Source organism: Nycticebus coucang, chromosome 6, assembly GCF_027406575.1.
Source record: "Nycticebus coucang isolate mNycCou1 chromosome 6, mNycCou1.pri, whole genome shotgun sequence".
Classification (NCBI taxonomy): Eukaryota; Metazoa; Chordata; class Mammalia; order Primates; family Lorisidae; genus Nycticebus; species Nycticebus coucang.
The window spans coordinates 66,549,185-66,568,376 of NC_069785.1; the positions used below are offsets into that span (position 1 = coordinate 66,549,185).

At 42.8% G+C, this 19,192-nt stretch overlaps 1 protein-coding gene across 2 annotated transcripts in view; it reads left to right on the plus strand.

Annotated features, from left to right (window-relative positions):
* The window catches only part of SNX1 (sorting nexin 1), a 55,326-nt gene that overhangs the window by 22,221 nt on the left and 13,913 nt on the right, over window positions 1-19,192 (plus strand). For both annotated transcript variants that reach the window (XM_053596109.1, XM_053596110.1), the window contains exons 2-5: window positions 4,558-4,669; window positions 10,847-10,974; window positions 11,385-11,451; window positions 16,181-16,224. In XM_053596109.1, coding sequence (XP_053452084.1) covers window positions 4,558-4,669; window positions 10,847-10,974; window positions 11,385-11,451; window positions 16,181-16,224 — 351 coding nt within the window. The remainder of the gene's footprint in view (window positions 1-4,557; window positions 4,670-10,846; window positions 10,975-11,384; window positions 11,452-16,180; window positions 16,225-19,192) is intronic.

Genomic DNA, 19,192 nt, shown 5'->3' on the forward strand with positions numbered 1-19,192 from the left:
TATTTTTTAGTAGGGACAGAGGGTCTCGCTCTTGCTAAGGCTGCTTTTGAACTCCTGAGCTCAAGCAATCCACCTGCCTTAGCCTCCCACAGTGCTAGGATTACAGGCATGAGCTATCATGCCCCAGGCCTTTTTTACAATTCTTAATGACATGAGAAAATGCTCAGATGGTAGAGAGGGAAGAACAAAATACAGAAGAATAATTTTGTGAAAGTACAGAGCAAAGATTAGGGTAGTAAGTATAATCAGTCCACATTGAGGTTTTTTTTTTTTTTGAGACAGAGCCTCAAGCTGTCACCCTGGGTAGAGTTCTGTGGCATCACCACTCACAGCAACGTCCAGCTCCTGGGCTTAAGTGATTCTCTTGCCTCAGCCTCCCAAGTAGCTGGGACCACAGGCGCCTGCCACAACACCCGGCTATTTTTTGTTTGCAGCCATCATTGTTGTTTGGCACGCCCGGGCTGGATGCGAACCCGCCAGCTCAGGTGCATGTGGCTGGCGCCTTAGCCACATGAGCCACAGGCGCCAAGCCCACATTGAGATTTTTTAAAACTCAGCTTTGTGTGGTTTTGGGGATTGAGTCCCAGCAGATAGCAATTTTCTGTTCTCACAGGTGGTTGTTACTTAGCTCACTAAGGGAGCACAAGTTTGTTTGTTTATTTGTTTTGAGACATTACCTTGGGTAGAGTACCATTGCGTCACAGGTCACAGCAACCTCAAACTTTTGGGCTTAAGAGATTCTTATGCCTGAGCCTCCCAAGTAGCTGAAACCACAGGCGCCAGCCACAACACCAGGCTATTTTTTTGTTGCAGTTGTCGTTGTTATTTGTCCCAGGCTGGGTTCGAACCCGCCAGCCTTGGTGCATGTGGCCGGGGCCATAACCACTGTGCTATAGGCGCCGAACCCGCAAGTCTTTGTTTTAACAAACACTGTTTGGGGTTTCAAAGGGGGTGGGTATAGGAAAAGAGATTAGGTATTAGTGCTCAAGTAGTCACTACAGTATCCCATTCATCTGGATCTTTTTCTTCTAATTAGTAGAAGGAAAGACAGACTGCTGTCTGACACTGCTCCAGAAAATGTGCTTGGGCATTAACATTCCAGGGTTAGGTGATAGGTCAGAAAGGGAAAGTTGTCTTTATTCATCTTCATATCACAGGAACAGGTCCTGCTAGGCATTTGTAAAAATGGCTAAATTCTAACCTGTGCCTTTCCTGTTGCTCTGGTCCCCTCTGTGAACTATTAGTAAATGATATTTGTACACATATATCCTAATGTGTACTGGGTTTTAATCTTTTCTAGATCTCCATCTGGAGATGACTGTTGTCATTTGGAAGTGAATTAAATCAAGTGACTTTAGATTAGATTGCTGTACTGTTAAGAGTGTAGGAGGGAAGTGATTATGGAAGAAGATGGTTGGCGATGCATGAGGCAAAAGTTTATGCTGGTTTTATTTTTACCCTTTTTTTTTTTTGTTATGTGACCCTGCGTAAAGTAATGTGTCACAGCTCACAGCAATCTCAAACTCTTGGGCTTAAGTGATTCTCTTGCCTCAGCCTCCCAAGTAGGTGGGACTATAGGTGCCCATGGCAACACCCAGCTATTTTTTTATTTCAGTTGTCATTGTTGCTTTAGCTGGCCCGGGGTGGGTTCGAACCTGCCATCCTCCGTGTACGTGGCCAGCACTGTAATCACCGTGCTACGAGAGGCAAGCCTTTACCCTGTTTTTTGTCTTTTGTCTCCCTGCAGAGATTTTTAAATTTTGGTTTAAAGGTGGTAGGTAGAAGCAGCTAGAGAGGCCGGGTCTGGTGGCTTAAGCCTGTAATCCTAGCACTGTGGGAGGCCGAGGCAGGTGGATTGCTTAAGTTCACGAGTTCGAGACTAGCCTGAGCAAAAGTGAGACCCCTGTCTCTACTAAAAATAGAAAAACTGAGGCAAGAGGATCACTTGAGCCTGAGTTGGAGGTTTCTGTGAGCTATGACACTACAGCACTCTACCCCGGGCAACAGCTTGAGACTGTCTCAAAAAAAAAAAAAAAGAAGGGCGGCGCCTGTGGCTCAGTCGGTAAGGCGCCAGCCCCATATACCGAGGGTGGCGGGTTCAAACCCAGCCCCGGCCAAACTGCAACCAAAAATAGCCGGGCATTGTGGCGGGCGCTTGTAGTCCCAAATACTCGGGAGGCTGAGGCAAGAGAATCACTTAAGCCCAGGAGTTGGAGGTTGCTGTGAGCTGTGTGAGGCCACGGCACTCTACCGAGGGCCATAAAGTGAGACTCTGTCTCTACAAAAAAAAAAAAAAGAAAAGAAAAGAAACAAAGGCAGCTGGAGGACAGGACCACTGTCTCTAACAGAATTGTTATAACATTTAAACATATGCAGTTAAGTGCTCTTTAAACTTTATTAGCATAGAATAGTTCCAGTAGAAGCATTGTTTGCTAATATAAATCTAAATATTGGTGACAGTTTCTTTCTTAAGTATGGCCTCTGTACTGGCATGAAGATGTTTGCAGGCCAAATTTAGAATGCCCAAATAGATCTATCATTTCACTTTGTTCTGTTGGATCAGAAAAGGCCTGTCTCTAAGGAAGAAACTCCCTCATATTTGTTAAGGAAATGTTTATAAAAGGTTCCTTAGCCGGGTGCGGTGGCTCACACCTGTAATCCCAGCACTGTGGGAGGCTGAGGAGGGAGAATCGCTTGAGCTCAGGAGTTCGAGACTCGCCTGAGCGACAGTGAGACCCCGACTCGTGAAAAAAATGGAAAAACCCAGCCGGGCACCTCGGCGAGCACCTGTAATCCCAGCGGCTTCCGGAGGCTGAGGCAGCGGGGTGCCCGCAGCCCGAGTCTGAGGTTGTGGTGAGCTACCACGCCCACTGCACTCTGCTCAGGGGCATAGGGTGGGACCCTGTCTCAACAACAAAAAAAAAAAAAGGTTCCTTAAGTCAGGTCTTGTAACTGATTTGCCCTTAGGGGGCTGACTTCAAAACCCTGTAACACTACACCATGGCTTTTGAAGCCAGATTCCCATCTTTCTCTTTATGTTCTGCACAGTCTAGCTTTGTTCATTCTGGTATGGGTCTGGGGATCCACCCTACCCTTGTTTAGGGCTGATCTCTGAGCTTTAAAGGCCATGGACTGACTGTATTTTCACCATGTGCCCACTAGGCTAAGCATGACTGGTTTTTATTCTCTAAGCCTGACATATGGTGTGGTTAAAAACTGTGAGTTAAAGGCCGGGCGTGGTGGCTCACGCCTGTAGTACCAGCGCTGTGGGAGGCCGAGGCGGTTGGATTGCCTGAGCTCAGAGGTTCAAGACCAGTATGACTAGCAGTGAGCCAGAGTAAGACCCCCGTCTCTACTAACATCAAAAGCAGCAGAGCATTGCCAGAGGAAGAAGAAAATGAACAAAAAAAAAAAAGAGTACTTCAAACAAAGAAGAATGAACAAGCAAGCTGAAATTAAAAATAAAAAAGAAAAAATTAAAAAAAAAATGTGAGTTAAGATGAAAGATAGGTTTTTTGGTTTTTTTATGCCCCCTCCCCAACAGGCTACTGGGAGAACTTTTTTTTTTAATGTCATATTGATACAAGGTTATAAACAATTGGGTTACATTGTTTGAGTTTGTTAGGTAAAGTTCAAGTAATTGAGCCCTTCGCCTGAGAGATGTGCCATATACCCCTACATTATACGGATTAGATGATAGCACACCAAAACCCCATCACCGTCTCTCTCCTCCTTCCCATGATAAGCTATATTTATTTACAGTATTAGATGTAAAGTGTTGTATCCTCTATTTGCCTATCAGGTAGGTCAGTGAACTCCATACAACTGGGCTTCAGTGAACATTGTAGCCAAGGCCACAGAGTAAGCCAGGGACAGAGTTTAAATTCTGGATTCCATTGTGGCATCCTGATCACTAGAATGTGCCCCATCAGCATTTGAAAGAATAAAGGTCATCAACGGAGAAGGAAAAATACATTTGGACAGGTTCTTTTGAAAATTATCTGTGTGTACACATACCCGTGTTGGTATCATGTGCTTTGGGGTAGGGCATTTGAACAGTGTTGTAGTGTTAGAAATTAACCCACAAAATTTATGAACTTATTTTAGCTCTGTGATCGGTTACTTAACAATATTAATAATGGGGTGACGCCTGTGGCTCAGTGAGTAGGGCGCCTGCCCCATATACCGAGGGTGGCTGGTTCAAACCCAGCCCCGGCTGAACTGCAACCAAAAAATAGCTGGGCGTTGTGGCGGGCACCTGTAGTCCCAGCTGCTCGGGAGGCTGAGACAGGAGAATCACGGAAGCCCGAGAGCTAGAGGTTGCTGTGAGTCCTGTGACATCACGGCACTCTACCGAAGGCGGTAAAGTGAGACTCTGTCTCTACAAAAAAAAAAAAAAAAAATTAAAAAAACAAACAAACAATATTAATAATGATTTGCTGTTTATTGAATTGGTTGACTAGTAGCAACTGAGGAATGTATTAAATGTAACTTTCTAGGCATACTGGGTTTGTTTTTAATGGTACAGTTTTATTCAGATTATTTCTTTGTCTTTAGAGCAAGCCCCAGTCTCCAAAGAGAACTACATCCCTTCTTCCTATCAACAATGGCTCCAAAGAAAATGGTATCCAAGAGGAACAAGACCAAGAGCCACAGGACCTTTTTGCAGGCAAGTATAGTTGAAAAACACATTCTAGGAACCTTCTATCTAAATGGTTTTGTTAAGCTGCTGAATTAAAGTCAAAACCAAAATAAAAATTATTGGAAATATAACATTTTGTAAGATGCTATTGTGGAGGGTTCCAAAGTATGTAAAATACAGGCTCTGCTATCAGGATTCTTAGGGAGTAAGACATAAATACACAGTTATGTAAGAATATGAGTTAAGGGCGGCGCCTGTGGCTCAGTCGGTAAGGCGCCGGCCCCATATACCGAGGGTGGCGGGTTCAAATCCGGCCCCGGCCAAAACTGCAACCAAAAAATAGCCGGGTGTTGTGGCGGGCGCCTGTAGTCCCAGCTACTCGGGAGGCTGAGGCAAGAGAATTGCTTAAGCCCAGGAGTTAGAGGTTGCTGTGAGCTGTGTGAGGCCACGGCACTCTACCGAGGGCCATAAAGTGAGACTCTGTCTCTACAAAAAAAAAAAAAAAAAAAGAATATGAGCTAAATAAACTATTAAACCATACTAGAAATGTAGCTGAGAAATGATCGAAATAATGAGTCATAGGAGCTCATAGGCATGAGATCACAGACTAAAACAGTAGCTTTAGACTTTATGACCAAGACAGTTACTAGATGATGGGAAGCGTAGTGGAAGGAGAGAGGCATAAAGTAGGGATGGTCGGTGGGTACAAAAGTATAGTTAGATAGCTAGAATGAACAATATTTGATAGCACAATAGAGTGACTACTATCAACAATAACTTAGAGTATACTTTAAAATAACTAAAAGGGTGGAATTGGAATGTTCCTAATAAAAAGAAAAGATACATGCCTGAGGTGAAGGATACCCTAATTACTCTGATTTGATTAATTCACATGGTATGCCTGTATCAAAACATCACATTTTACCCTATAACAATATATAGCTATTATGTACCCATAATAATTAAAATTAAAAAAAATTGTAAGAAATGCATTTGGCATCATAATCCAAAATCCTGCATATTTTTATAAAATGAAAAGTGACTTGCCCTTACTACTTCTAAAACAATCTGAAATTTTGTATTGTTTCTCCTTTTTTTTTTTTTTTGAGACAGTCTCACTGTGTTGCCCTTGGTAGAGTGCTGTGGCATCACAGCTCACAGCAACCTCAGACTCTTGGGCTTAAGTGATTCTCTTGCCTCAGCCACCCAAGTAGCTGGGACTACAGGCGCCCACCACAACGTCCAGCTATGTTTTCTGGTTGTTGCAGTTGTCATTGTTGTTTTAGCTGGCCCAGGCTGGGTTTGAACCCACCAACCTGGGTGTATGTGGCCAGCGCCCTACGCACTGAGCTATGGGCACTGCCGACCAGAGATTTTTTAGAAGGCAATTACAAATTAGTTCGAGAGGGTGGCACCTGTGGCTCAAAGGAGTAGGGCACCGGGTCCACATGCCAGAGGTGGTGGGTTCAAACCCAGCCCTGGCCAAAAACTGCAAAAAAAAAGCAAATTAGTTCGAGAATGAAATGATAGGCTGAGCACAGTGGCTCATGTTTGTAATCCCAGTATTTGGGAAGGCCAAGATGGGAGGATCACTTGAGGCCATGAGTTCAAGACCAGCCTGAGCAACATAGCAAAACCGACTTAAATAGAAAAATTAGCCTGGTGTGGTGGTTCACCTGTAGTCCTAGCTACTAGGGAGGTTGAGGTGAGAGGGTTATTTAAGCCCAGGAATTTGAGGTTGCAGTCAACTATAATCATGACCCTGGACTCTAGCCCAGGCGACAGAGTGAGACCCTGTCTTTAAAAAAAAAAAGGTATAAAATGACAAAGACTAAACATAATGTAATAGAAGTAGAAAGGGAAAGCTGAAAACTTTTCAAGAGCCAAATCTGGAAATCTGGTGTAAATGATTGAATATAATGGGTATCAAAAATATGAGGATCGAAGACCAAGTCAAAGGTTTCAAGTCCAAAGCTTAAGAAAAAAATAGTACCATTTTTAGAACTATATTCTAAACAAGAAACTGACTCTGAGAGAGAAAAGTTAGATTGGGTATTAGATTTCTTAAATTTGAGATACAGAAGAAAATCTCCAAGAGATGATTTTAGCTATGGTACTCTATCTAGGGAAAGAAAAAAGAACTAGAGACCTGGGAATCATCTTCCTAGAGGTGGTGGTTAAAACTGCCATGTGAATGACATCCTCAAAAGAGAGAATGGTGGGCAGCGCCTGTGGCTCAAGGAGTAGGGCGCTGGTCCCATATGCCGGAGGTGGCGGGTTCAAACCCAGCCCCGGCCAAAAGTCACAAAAAAAAAAAAAAACAGAGAATGGTAAGGAAGGGGAGAGACAAGATCATGACTGCACTCTTCACGTTAGAACTCTGGTAAGATACTTAAAGGGCATAAAAAGAAAGAAGAAATTAGAAGAAGGAATTTAAAGATTTAGAATATTTTTCTACTTCTTTCACCCCTGAACTTTAAATATACACTATTCATTCTGGTAGTGACTATTTTTTGATTAAATTGTCTGCAGGAGATATGGTATGAATGTAGGTAATAAATTCTCTTTAGTTTTATGGCAGATTGAAAAGAAGGTAAATTTGTGTCTTTAGGATCTTAACATTTATATGATCTTTCTTACCCTCATGATTGGTTTTTATGCACATGAACATGTAGGAGGTCTTTATTAGGGACATATTTCTTAGTAATAAAAACTCTGATTTATTTCATTTCCCTACCAGTTTCATAAACGACCAATATCTGCCTCACTACCAAGAAAGGAACATATGATATCTCTAGAAAGAGTAGCTTCTCAGATGTTGAAATATTGAATGTAGAAATTTACTTGTTCTGGTTTTATTTTTTACATAATTAGTTTAGTGGTGGTCAGAGTCTCTGATGGAGCCCAAAGGCTTTTCTGTTACTCTTACCAGAAGTTCAAAGAAAAAAGTAAGTCTTAGGGAAGCTGAGGCAGGAGAATCGCATAAGCCCAAGACTTAGAGGTTGCTGTGAGCCGTGTGACGCCACGGCACTCTACCAAGGGCGGTACAGTGAGACTCTGTCTCTACAAAAAAATTTAAAAAAAAAGTAAGTCTTAATGTTTAAGTTTTGACATCTTTGTCACATGAACTTTTTTTATTTTTTTAACAGAGTCTTACTTATTAACCCTCGGTAGAGTGCCGTGGCACCACAGCTCACAGCAACCTCCAAATCCTTGGGCTTAGGCGATTCTCTTGCCTCAGCCTCCCAAGTAGCTGGGACTACAGGTGCCTGCCACAACACCTGGCTATTTTTTTGTTGCAGTTTGGCCAGGGCTGGGTTTGAACCCAACACCCTCAGTATATGGGGCCGGCTGGGGCCAGTGACCTACCCACTGAGCCACAGGCACCGCCCTTGTCACATGAATTTTTATTGAAAATGTACAGTTCTTCAAAATACTTTCAGTAGCATTCTAATAAGCCAAAGGTTTGTGGGGGGTTTTTTTGTTTTGTTTGAGACAGAGCCTCAAGCTGTCACCCTGGGTAGAGTGTCATGGCGTCACAGCTCACAGCAATCTCCAACTCTTGGGCTTAAGCGATTCTCTTGCCTCAGACTCCCCAGTAGCTGGGACTACAGGCACCCACCACAACACCCGGCTATTTTTTGGTTGTAGTTGTCATTGTTGTTTAGCAGGCCCAGGCTGGATTCAAACCCACCAGCTGTGGTGTATGTGGCTGGTGCCTTACCTGCTTGAGCTATAGGCGCTGAGCCATAGCCAAAGGTTTTAAATGAGCAGTACCTCCTGTTTCCAAACACCTTTTTAACTTAATTATTTATACAGGAACTGCATGATGTGACTACCCTACACATACTTCAGCTGGTTGCTTGTTTCAAAGACTCCTAATAACCTAACATGTTCAGTATTTATACACTTGACCTTTGAATAACACAGGGGCTGGGGGCATGATTCTCACACAGTTGAAAATCAATATGTGGCTTTTGACTCCTCCAAAACTTTACTGACTCCTGTGGGTCAGGATTTTGGGAGGAGTCAGTATGTTATGTATATAAATATTGTGTATTCTTATAATAAAGTAATCTGAAGAAAAAGAAAATGTTATTAAGAAAATAATAAGGAAGAGAAAACATTTACTGTTCATTAAGTGGGAGTGGATTATATAAAGTTTTTCATCCTTATCATCTTCATATTGAGTAAACTGAGGAAGAGGAGGAGTTGGTCTTGCTGTTTTATGGCAGAGGCAGAAGAAAATCCTTGTATAAGTAGACAGTGGATACACACAGTTCAAACTTGTGTTGTTTTATATTCCCACACCAGGGTGAGATTATATTACCACTTGTTTTATTGATAAGGATCAGATTTCATTTCTATGGGTGGCACCTGTGGCTCAAAGGAGTAGGGTGCCGGCCCCATGTACTGGAGGTGGTGGGTTCAAACCCGGCCCCAGCCAAAAACTGCAAAAAAAAAAGAAAGAAAAACAAAAGATTTCATCTTTAATAGTGTGGCAGCCTTGTTTCCAGACATGATTCATGTTTAATGATTAGAACACCGATACAGGAATTGATTATGTCTACCAGGCCCCGTATTTGGTTTCTTTTTAGCCCCAAATGAAAATTTAGAAAAGAAGAAATAACATTCTTTGAATTTCCTGAGACTAAAATTGAATACCTACTGATCAGACTAAACCCAAATGGCTATTTATGTTTTTCTTTACTAAAAAGAAAAAAAGTTGAACTATTTAGATTTAGAACTCCTAGCTCCATTGTTCCCAAGTTGAAAGTGCATTCTTTTTATCTGCATAAGAAATTTTAATGCCTAAAAATGGTATATAATGTTATTTTAATAGTCCCCACTCTGAAACACTTAGGGAATGCTAAACTGCATTTTCCTCAGATGGACAAAGGCAGCAGCTCTTAAGCAAGCACTATTTTTTTTTTAGATCTAGAAGCAATAGAAATATTTTTAGATACACATCTTTTTTTCCCATTTAAATAGCATATATTAAATATAATTTAATCTTTACAAGGAGGTCTAAACTATAATTATGAACAGTTCTTTTTTTTTTTTTTTTTTTTTTTTTTTAGAGACAGAGTCTCACTGTACCGCCCTTGGTAGAGTGCCGTGGCGTCACACGGCTCACAGCAACCTCCAGCTCTTGGGCTTACGCGATTCTTTTGCCTCAGCCTCCCGAGCAGCTGGGACTACAGGCGCCCACCACAACACCCGGCTATTTTTTTGTTGTTGTTGCAGTTTGGCTGGGGCTGGGTTTGAACCCACCACCCTCAGCATATGGGGCCGGCGCCCTCCTCACTGAGCCACAGGCGATGCCCATGAACAGTTCTTAAACTCTGCTAAAATAACAGTGCTGTCTCAGGTGTGGCAAACTGCCCTTTCCCAAGTGTTACTGTGTGTATACTTGGGTCCATTTTTTTCTGTCTTACAGTTCTCTTGACTCTTCCCTTTGATGTTCTTTTTTGCCATCACTGGGCCTGCCTCTTCTGTCATACTGATTTGTAAAGCAGATAACCAAACCTAGTCTTTTATGAGCAGTTATAACAGGAGTAAATAAAGTTATATAAGGTCCTAAAGGAATATTCTTTTAAGAGTAGGGGTGGCGCCTGTGGCTTAGTGAGTAGGGCGCCAGCCCCATATGCCGAGGGTGGCGGGTTCAAGCCCAGCCCTGGCCAAACTGCAACAACAACAGCAACAAAAAAAATAGCCGGGCGTTGTGGCGAGCGTCCTGGCGGGCGTCTGTAGTCCCAGCTGCTCGGGAGGCTGAGGCAAGAGAATTGGGTAAACCCAAGAGTTAGAGGTTGCTGTGAGCTGTGTGACGCCACAGCACTCTACCGGAGGGTGGTACAGTGAGACTCTGTCTCTACAAAAAAAAAAAAAAAAAGAGTAAAGTTAATTGACACACTTATTTTGCTTGTGTAGTCTTTTTGCTTGGTCACTGGTTCTTGTCTAAATTCTAATCAGAAAGTAGCCAAGTAGTTGTATTTGGATAGGAAAGGGAGAGTTTGTTCTACTAAGCCTGTGGTAGAAGAACGTGTCCCTTACCATCCTCTCCTTTTATCTATGTAAAAACTGTACAACTCTTGTTCTCTTAGTCTGAAAGCCTCTAAATATTGAGAGAGGCAAATCTGTAAATTGAAGTTCATCCTTCCAAGACCCATATTGACCTTCATTTTAAAAATCAACTGTCTATAGATGCCACCGTGGAACTATCCCTGGACAGCACACAAAATAATCAGAAGAAACTGCCGGCCAAAACACTCATTTCTCTTCCTCCACAGGAAGCCACAAATTCTTCTAAGCCTCAGCCAAGCTATGAGGAGGTGAGCATTTGTGTTATTGGTCTTGTTGCTTTGGGATTTTTAGGACTATGAGCTGCTGCCAGTCTGAAGTTCAGTTGAGTATGAACCTTGAGAAAATACTTAACAGCTGTTGAAAGGAAACCTTTGTTGTTAATGGACAGCTAGAACCAGTAAAGGACTCTTTCTTCAGCAGAATATCTGTTGCCCAGAGGATAACACAAAAGCTTTAAATGGTTGCTAATGGTATTTAGTGTCTAAAGCTTCCATATTCAGGAGTATAGTTTCTTCTTACTCCCTCCTTAGCCTGCAAGAGGCATGTCTTTCAAAATCTAGCCATTATTCATTGTCATCAGAATAACGTTTTAAGGTAATACGCTGTAAAATTAATAGCTTTTTTGTATCAACTCATGATTTGTCATTTCTTTAAAAAGCTAGAGGAAGAAGAACAGGAAGACCAATTTGATTTGACAGTCGGTATAACTGATCCTGAAAAGATAGGTAAGTGCTCCTGGGACTCTTTGTGATGTGGCTGTAGAAAGTATAGGTAGTTAACTTTGGGAAGGCTACCTTCAGAGCCGAACCAGCCAGTGTGAAATACTTCATCAGGATCTTTCTGTAGAAGTATGCTTCTTGCTCTGCTTCTAAGGCCAGAGGTAACAGTTACCTAAGCTTTTCATGGCTTTAGGAAGAAAAATCAGAGACACGAATACTGTAAGAATGCCTTTTTAAAAACCCAAACATTGGCCAGGTGTGATGGCTTATTCCTGTAATCCTAGCCCTCTGGGAGGCCAAGATGGAAGGATTGCTTAAGCTCAGAAGTTTGAGACCAGCCTGAGCAAGAGCAAGACACTTTTCTTTACAAAAAAAATAGAAAAATTAGGTGGTGTGTGCCTATAGTCCCAGCTACTTGGGACGCTGAGCCCAGGAGTTTGAGGTTGTAGCAAGCTAGGATAACACCATAGCACTCTACCAAGGGCGATGGAGTAAAACTCTGTCTCAAAAAAAAAAAAAAAAAATTTTTTTTAAATTTTTTTCAAAAATGAATTGTGCTCAAATTGAAATTAGATTTTCAAAAAGCCCAACAACTTTGCTTTCGCCAGACTTAGATTTTTAGGATAGCATTCCCCTATTATGAGGGGAGTTACTAAGTATAGAACAATAGACCTCAATTTTCCTTGTTCCAGGTATAGTCGCTTACACAAGAGCTATCTAGAGTTTGTCCTAAACAGGTGTAGTGTTTATATGGGTAAGAGGACAAATGTAATTCCCGACCCTTTGTCTATTCAGAACTAGGTACAGATACTACTTAGAGTTAGACTTTGTACCAAAACAGTTGTGATGAAACTGTTGGTTTTACTTTTCCTGGACTGTTCTGGTGGGAGGATATTTATGAGCATCTTCTACAATCCTCTCATCTAACAATAGAGGAAATTGAAAACTAGAAAGGAAGTAGCTTTCCTGTTAAGGCATAACATGGCCATGGTAGAGCCTGAACCAGAACTTTCACTTACATGTCTAGGATTCTCTCTTGCTTCTCTAATATTTATACATACTCTATGGGCTTATTTTTAAGCTAGTTATTAGCTGCTTTAAATCCTTGTTGAAATAAAACATACAATGAATGGTACTAAATTTTTTTTTTCTTTTTTTTGAGACAGAGTCTCACTTTGTCACTCGTGGTAGAGTGCTGTGGAGTCATAGCTCACAGCAACCTCAAACTCTTGGCTCAAGCTATATTCTTGCCTCAGCTTCCCAAGTAGCTGAGACTACAGGTGCCTGCCATAACGCCCAGCTATTTTTAGAGACAGGTCTCGCTCTGGCCGAGGCTGGTCTCGAACCTGTGAGCTCAGGCAATCCACCTGCCTCAGCCCCCCAGATTATAGGTATGAGTCACAATGCCTGGCAGTACTAATTATCTTAAAATTGTATATGTCATGATGTTTGAACCAGGAGAGGGAGTTTATTAGTTTCTTAGGGCTGCTGTACCACAAACTTGGTGGCTTAAAACAGTAGAAAGGGGGGGTGGTGCCTGTGGCTCAGTGAGTAGGGCGCCGGCCCCATATACCAAGTGTAGCGGGTTCAAACCCAGCCTCGGCCAAACTGCAACCAAAAAATAGCCGGGCGTTGTGGCAGGTGCCTGTAGTCCCAGCTGCTCGGGAGGTTGAGGCGAGAGAATCATGTAAGCCCAAGAGCTGGAGGTTGCTGTGAGCCATGTGACGCCATGGCACTCTACCGAGGGCGCTAAAGTGAGACTCTGTCTCTACAAAAAAAAAAAAAAAAAAAAAAACAGTAGAAAGGGTAGGGCACAGTGGCTTACACCTGTAATCTCAGCACTCTGGGAGGCCGAGGCAGGTGGATTGCCTGAGCTCACAGGTTCCAAACCAGCATGAGCCAGAGGGAGACCTGGTTCAGTGCCTGTAGCTCATTGGCTAGGGCACCAGCCACATACATCGGAGCTAGCAGGTTCAAATCCAGCCGTAGGGCAGCACCTCTGGCTCAAGGAGTAGGGCGCCAGCCCCACATACAGAAGGTGGTGGGTTCAAGCCCAGCCCCCACCCAAAAAAAAGAAAACAGCAAATCCTGCCTGGGCCTGTGACAACTACAAACAAAAAATAGCCAGGCATCGTGGTAGGCACCTGTAGTCCCAGCTACTTAAGAGGCTGAGGCAAGGGAATCTCTTAAGCCCAGGAGTTTTGAGGTTGCTGTGAGCCGTGACAACGCCACGGCACTCTACCCAGGGCAACAACTTGAGATTCTGTCTCAAAAAAAAAAAAAAATTCCCTCACAGTTGTGCTGGCCAGAAATCTAAAATCGTGATGTTGGCAAGGCATCTCCCACTGAAGGCAGTAGAGAAGGGCTATTCCATGCCTCTTTCCTAACATCTGGTACCTGAAGCATCACCTAGTGTGCTTCCATTATCACATGGCATTCTTCCTAAGTGTGTCCATCTTGTTGTCTCTCTATGCATGTCTGTAAATGTGTCCAAATTTCCCTTCTTAAAATGAAGACACTGGGCAGAGTGTAGTAGGGCCCACCCTAATGTCCTCATTTTAACTTGATTGCAAATAAAGTCACATTTTTAGATACTGAGAGATAGGACTTTCAACACATCTATTTCAAAGGGGACATAAGTCCACTTAACAGAGTAATTTAAACATCACTGGATCAGTTTATTTAAAGACAGGCACTCTTTATGATAAGTTTTTATCCCTTGTACTATAGTCTAGATTCTTTGTTGTGTTATTGCCAGGAAACTAATTCAAAGCATTTTCATATTCAAGGCCAGATCTTTATGACAACATACTCTGTTTATGTGAGCTGTTAATTCAGTATGTACTTCCTGTTTCTGAACACATCTAAATAAATCAGAATCTTGCTTTTACCAGGATATTCTTTCTAGAGCCTTGGTAGTTTACATGTGCCATCTTCAATTATGAAATTATTTAGGACATTTATGTACATTTTAAGACAATTGGCTCGGCGCCTGTAGCCCAAGTGGCTAAGGCGTCAGCCACGTAAACCAGAGCTGGCAGATTCAAATCCAGCCTGGGCCTGCCAAACAATAATAACAACTACAACCAAAACATAGCTGGGCACTGTGGCAGGCGCCTGTGGTCCCAGCTACTTGGGAGGCTGAGGCAAGAGAATCACTAAAGCCCAGGAGTTGGAGGTTTGCTGTGAGCTGTTATGCCATGACACTCTACCCAGGGTGACAGCTTGAGGCTCTGTCTCAAAAAAAAAAAAAAAAAAATTTGTTTTAAGACGATTATATTACAAGCCTGTTGGTAGATCTCTAGATTTCTGTGCTCAAATGCGTATTCAGTATGTCTCTTTTCGTAAACATTGCCTAAAAGCAGCTAACATACTGGTAAAGTGTCTGAATATCTTGCCTTGCTACTGGTTTTATGTATGTTTGCATTTAGGCTGTCTTTATGGCAGGTACTAAATTATGAGATTTAGTTTTTAGATATTTGACCATGACTATTCTACTGTGAATGAAATTTTGAATACTACTTCTATAAAGTAAACGTAGATGTTTTTCTTTTAGCAGTAGTAAAACATCCTTAGTAGTATTAGAGAATGTATAATAGTGTACATGGTTTATAAGAACTAAAGGCGGTGATCAGTAATTTCTAAATTAGCTTCTGATTTCAGTTTTATACACACCCTTCTGGCAGGGTTAAGTAAGTAGAGCAGACAAGCCTTCTATTTCTATTTAATCTGTAACTTCTCTGTGTACTTTATAAAAGCAGGCAATTCTAGCCATCTCACTGAAACCAAACTATAGTATGTGGCCCTGCTGATAGTATTGCCTGCCCCTTTGTCCCCTGGTCCCTCACCCCAGAGCTAGTTCAGTAGCTTAAGCAGCTGGTAATTGTTGATCTAGGTTTTTCTGTTTGTTGTGGGGAATAATCAGGGGTGAGGGATGAAGGGAACAAAACCAACCAAAAATACCACAATTCAGCACTGGAGCTGTGCCTGTCTGGATTCCAATGTGTGTCTTTTCAGTGCTTAGGGAGTCAATGGTGGCTTTATCTCCAGACATGGTCTAGGATAGGACATTACCACGGAGCAAAACAGTCGTTTGAATCCCAGATTATGTAACAGTCAAAGGCTTTTTCATAAAAATAATTCCCCCAGGAAAGGGAGATTTGTGTGACATTAGGCAGCCAAAATGTCTTCCTGGCAAACCCTTTGCTCTTGGTGAACAGGCTAGATCAGAGGGGTCAGTGTCCCCTAGCACCAATGGAGGGGGCTGTGGCGGTATTTCTGAAAGAGCAAACCAAGCCCAGAGCTAACCTAGGGTAGAACTACTTGTTTCCTTTTATATCAGTTGCTTCCTTCTCCTCCTACTTTATACAGCAAGAGAATTGTTTGGTTTCGGACAGATGTGTATAACTAGCCCAAATATTGGCAGGATAACAACTGATGGATTGTCAGCCTCCAGTGCTGCTTTGTGGAGAGTATAAATGGAGCCTGGCTTTGGAACAGAGAGCTGACTCTCTTGTCTAACTTGAACTGGGGCCTAGCCAGCATCCATGGCGGAATGTATGTGCCTGAGGCAAAGTAGGAACTGGGTTCAGAGATTGCATATAAAGCCTGGAGATGAAACAAGTATTCCTTCTCACACAGGGCTCCAGGGCTTATGATTCCTGGTTAAATGTTAGCTTGATTAGCGCTGCTCTGGTTGTAAGATAACCCTCCCCTGCTCTCTTTTCTTCCACAGGGGATGGTATGAATGCATATGTGGCCTATAAAGTTACAACACAGGTGAGTCCAGGTGACCCTGCTGTGATGACCACCTTTATAGACTAGGATGCTCATACCAAGAAGGTCATCATTCAGATTTTTTCTGGGTATCTCGTTAGTTACTTTGCGAATATCTTTCTTCATGTTTGCTAGAAATGGAGCAAGCCTGCATCCCTTGGTAATTTCATCTGAGTACTTTAGACTGAGTCTTTCCAGTATTCTTCTAGAGAGCTAACCCTTTAGTGGGAAACTATAAGTTTTATTAAGTCATGTGATGTATCTGGTGTATCCCCCTCCCTCTTAGGAACTGTCAGTTCTTCTGAAGTTTCACACACAGAGCTTTTAATACTTTCCTTAACCTTTTTTGCCCTTCATATCTGGTCTTCCTTTTTTATGTAATGTTAACGCATGCAAAACTTACATAATGTAGAGCCAGGCATTGTGTTGGGCACCTGTAGTCCCAGCTACTTGGGAGGCTGAGGCTAGAGAATCACTTAAGCCCAAGAGTTTGAGGTTGCTGTGAACTGTGATGCCACTGACATTCTACCAAGGGCAAAAAAATGAGACTGTCTCAAAAAAAAAAAAAAAAACTTACATAATGTAGTATGCAAGTTATGAAATGTAATAATGAAGCCATGAACCTACTATCAGTCTTAAGATGAGTCCCACTGACTCCACACTGTCATGTCCCCTGCCTTGTACTCTCCTGAGTTGTCTCTCATTTTCTTTATAAAACATACTTATATACGTGTTTGGGCAGTGCCTGTGGCTCAAGGAGTGGGGCGCCAGCCCCATATACCAGAGGTGGCAGATTCAAACCCAGCCCTGGTCAAAAACTGAAAAGAATTATTTAAAGTATTTATACACGTGTTTCCAAATAATACTGCTTTGCTTTGCTTTTTAGTTTCATAAAAATAGTATCATGCTGAAAATAAGCATGACCATCTTTGTTGGTCATAGCTGTAGTTAGTCCATATATTTATCCATTTTCCTGTTGTGAACATGTTTCCAGTTTTTCTGTGAACTGTGAACTTTCTTGCACATCTCTAGTGCATATGTGGAAGAGTTTCTGTAGAGTACATAACCAGGAGTAGTTTCCCTTTGGTTGTAGGTACTTCAAATGATCAACACAGGAATACAAACTTTTTTTGAAGTGTTTGTACCAATTCATGCTCCCATTGGCAGTGAGTAAAAGTTCTCATTGAGGGCGGTGCCTGTGGCTCAAGGAGTAGGGCGCCGGTCCCATATGCCAGAGGTGGCGGGTTCAAACCTAGCCCCGGCCAAAATCCAAAAAAATAAGAAAAAAGTTCTCATTGATTCATTTCCTTGCCAGCTATCGGCAAGGCCAGCCTCCTTAAATTTTGCCTACCTAGTAAGTATAAAGAGATCCTTCCTTTTTGTGTTTTCTCTCTCCTGCTCGTTGGCCTCCCTTTTGTGAACTCTAGATTCTAATACACTTACAGTTTAATGTCTACAACTTAGACATTTCAACTAGTCCGCCCCCAGGTTCTCTCTTAGAAGCACTTTTCAGTCTGTTTTGTCTTTAGTTTGAATGCTTTAACATAGCAGCTGAGAACCTCAAATAACTCAGTGAAAGAAGAGCGGGCTATAGGTGACCACAGAGTTCTAATTTGTTTTTTTTTTGTTTCTTTTTTTTGTAGAGACAGAGTCTTACTGTACCGCCCTCGGTAGAGTGCCATGGCATCACACAGCTCACAGCAACCTCTTAACTCTTGGGCTTACGCGATTCTCTTGCCTCAGCCTCCCGAGCAGCTGGGACTACAGGCGCCCGCCACAACGCCCGGCTATTTTTTGGTTGCAGTTTGGCCGGGGCTGGGTTTGAACCCGCCACCCTCGGCATATGCGGCCGGCGCCCTACTCACTGAGCCACAGGTGCCGCCCCAGAGTTCTAGTTTTAAAGTAGAAGTCACATTTGTTTCTTTAGAGCAAGAGTTCTTTTTTTTTTTTTTTTTTATAGACAGAGTCTCACTTTTGTCACCCTGGGTAGAGTGGCATGGCATCACAACTCACAGCAACCTCCAGCTCTTGGGCTTAGGCAATTCTCTTGCCTCAGCCTCCTGAATAGCTGGGACCACAGGCACCCACCACAATGCCCGGCTATTTTTTCTTGGAGTTTGGCCTGGGCCAGGTTTGAACCCACCACTCTTGGTATACGGGGCTGGCACCCTACTCACTGAGCCACAGGCACCGCCCTAGAACAAGAGTTCTTAACCTAGGAATGCAACTATATTTGAATGTAATTGGTTGCCTTTATAATCCTATATATTTTATTTCATATATTTAAGATCATTACTCTAGGCTCAGTGACCGTACCTCAAGCAGCTAAGGCGCCAGCCACATACACCACAACTGGCGGGATAAACCCAGCCCAGGCCTGCCAAACAATAATGAGAGCTACAACCAAAAAATAGCCGGGCATTGTGGCAGGCACCTGTGGTCCAAGCTGCTTGGGAGACTGAGGCAATAGAATCGCTTAAGCCCAGGCTGCGCCTGTGGCTCAGTGAGTAGGGCGCCGGCCCCATATGCCGAGGGTGGCGGGTTCAAACCCAGCCCCAGCCAAACTGCAACAAAAAAATAGCCGGGCATTGTGGCGGGTGCCTGTAGTCCCAGCTGCTCAGGAAGCTGAGGCAAGAGAATCGCGTAAGCCCAAGAGTTAGAGGTTGCTGTGAGCCGTGTGATGCCACGGCGCTCTACCCCAGGGTGGTACAGTGAGACTCTGTCTCTACAAAAAAAAAAAAAGAATCGCTTAAGCCCAAGAGTTGGAAGTTGCCATGAGCTGTGATGTTACAGCACTCTACTGAGGGCGACATAGTGAAACACTGTCTCAAAAAAAAAAAAAAAAAAATCATTATTCTAAGAAGGGCTCCTTAGGCTTCCAGACCACCAAAGTGAGAGTATAACTTGAAAAAATTTAAGAATCTCTGCCTTGGAGAAAGTTATTTCCAGGTGTCTAAAGGGTGGAGATCTG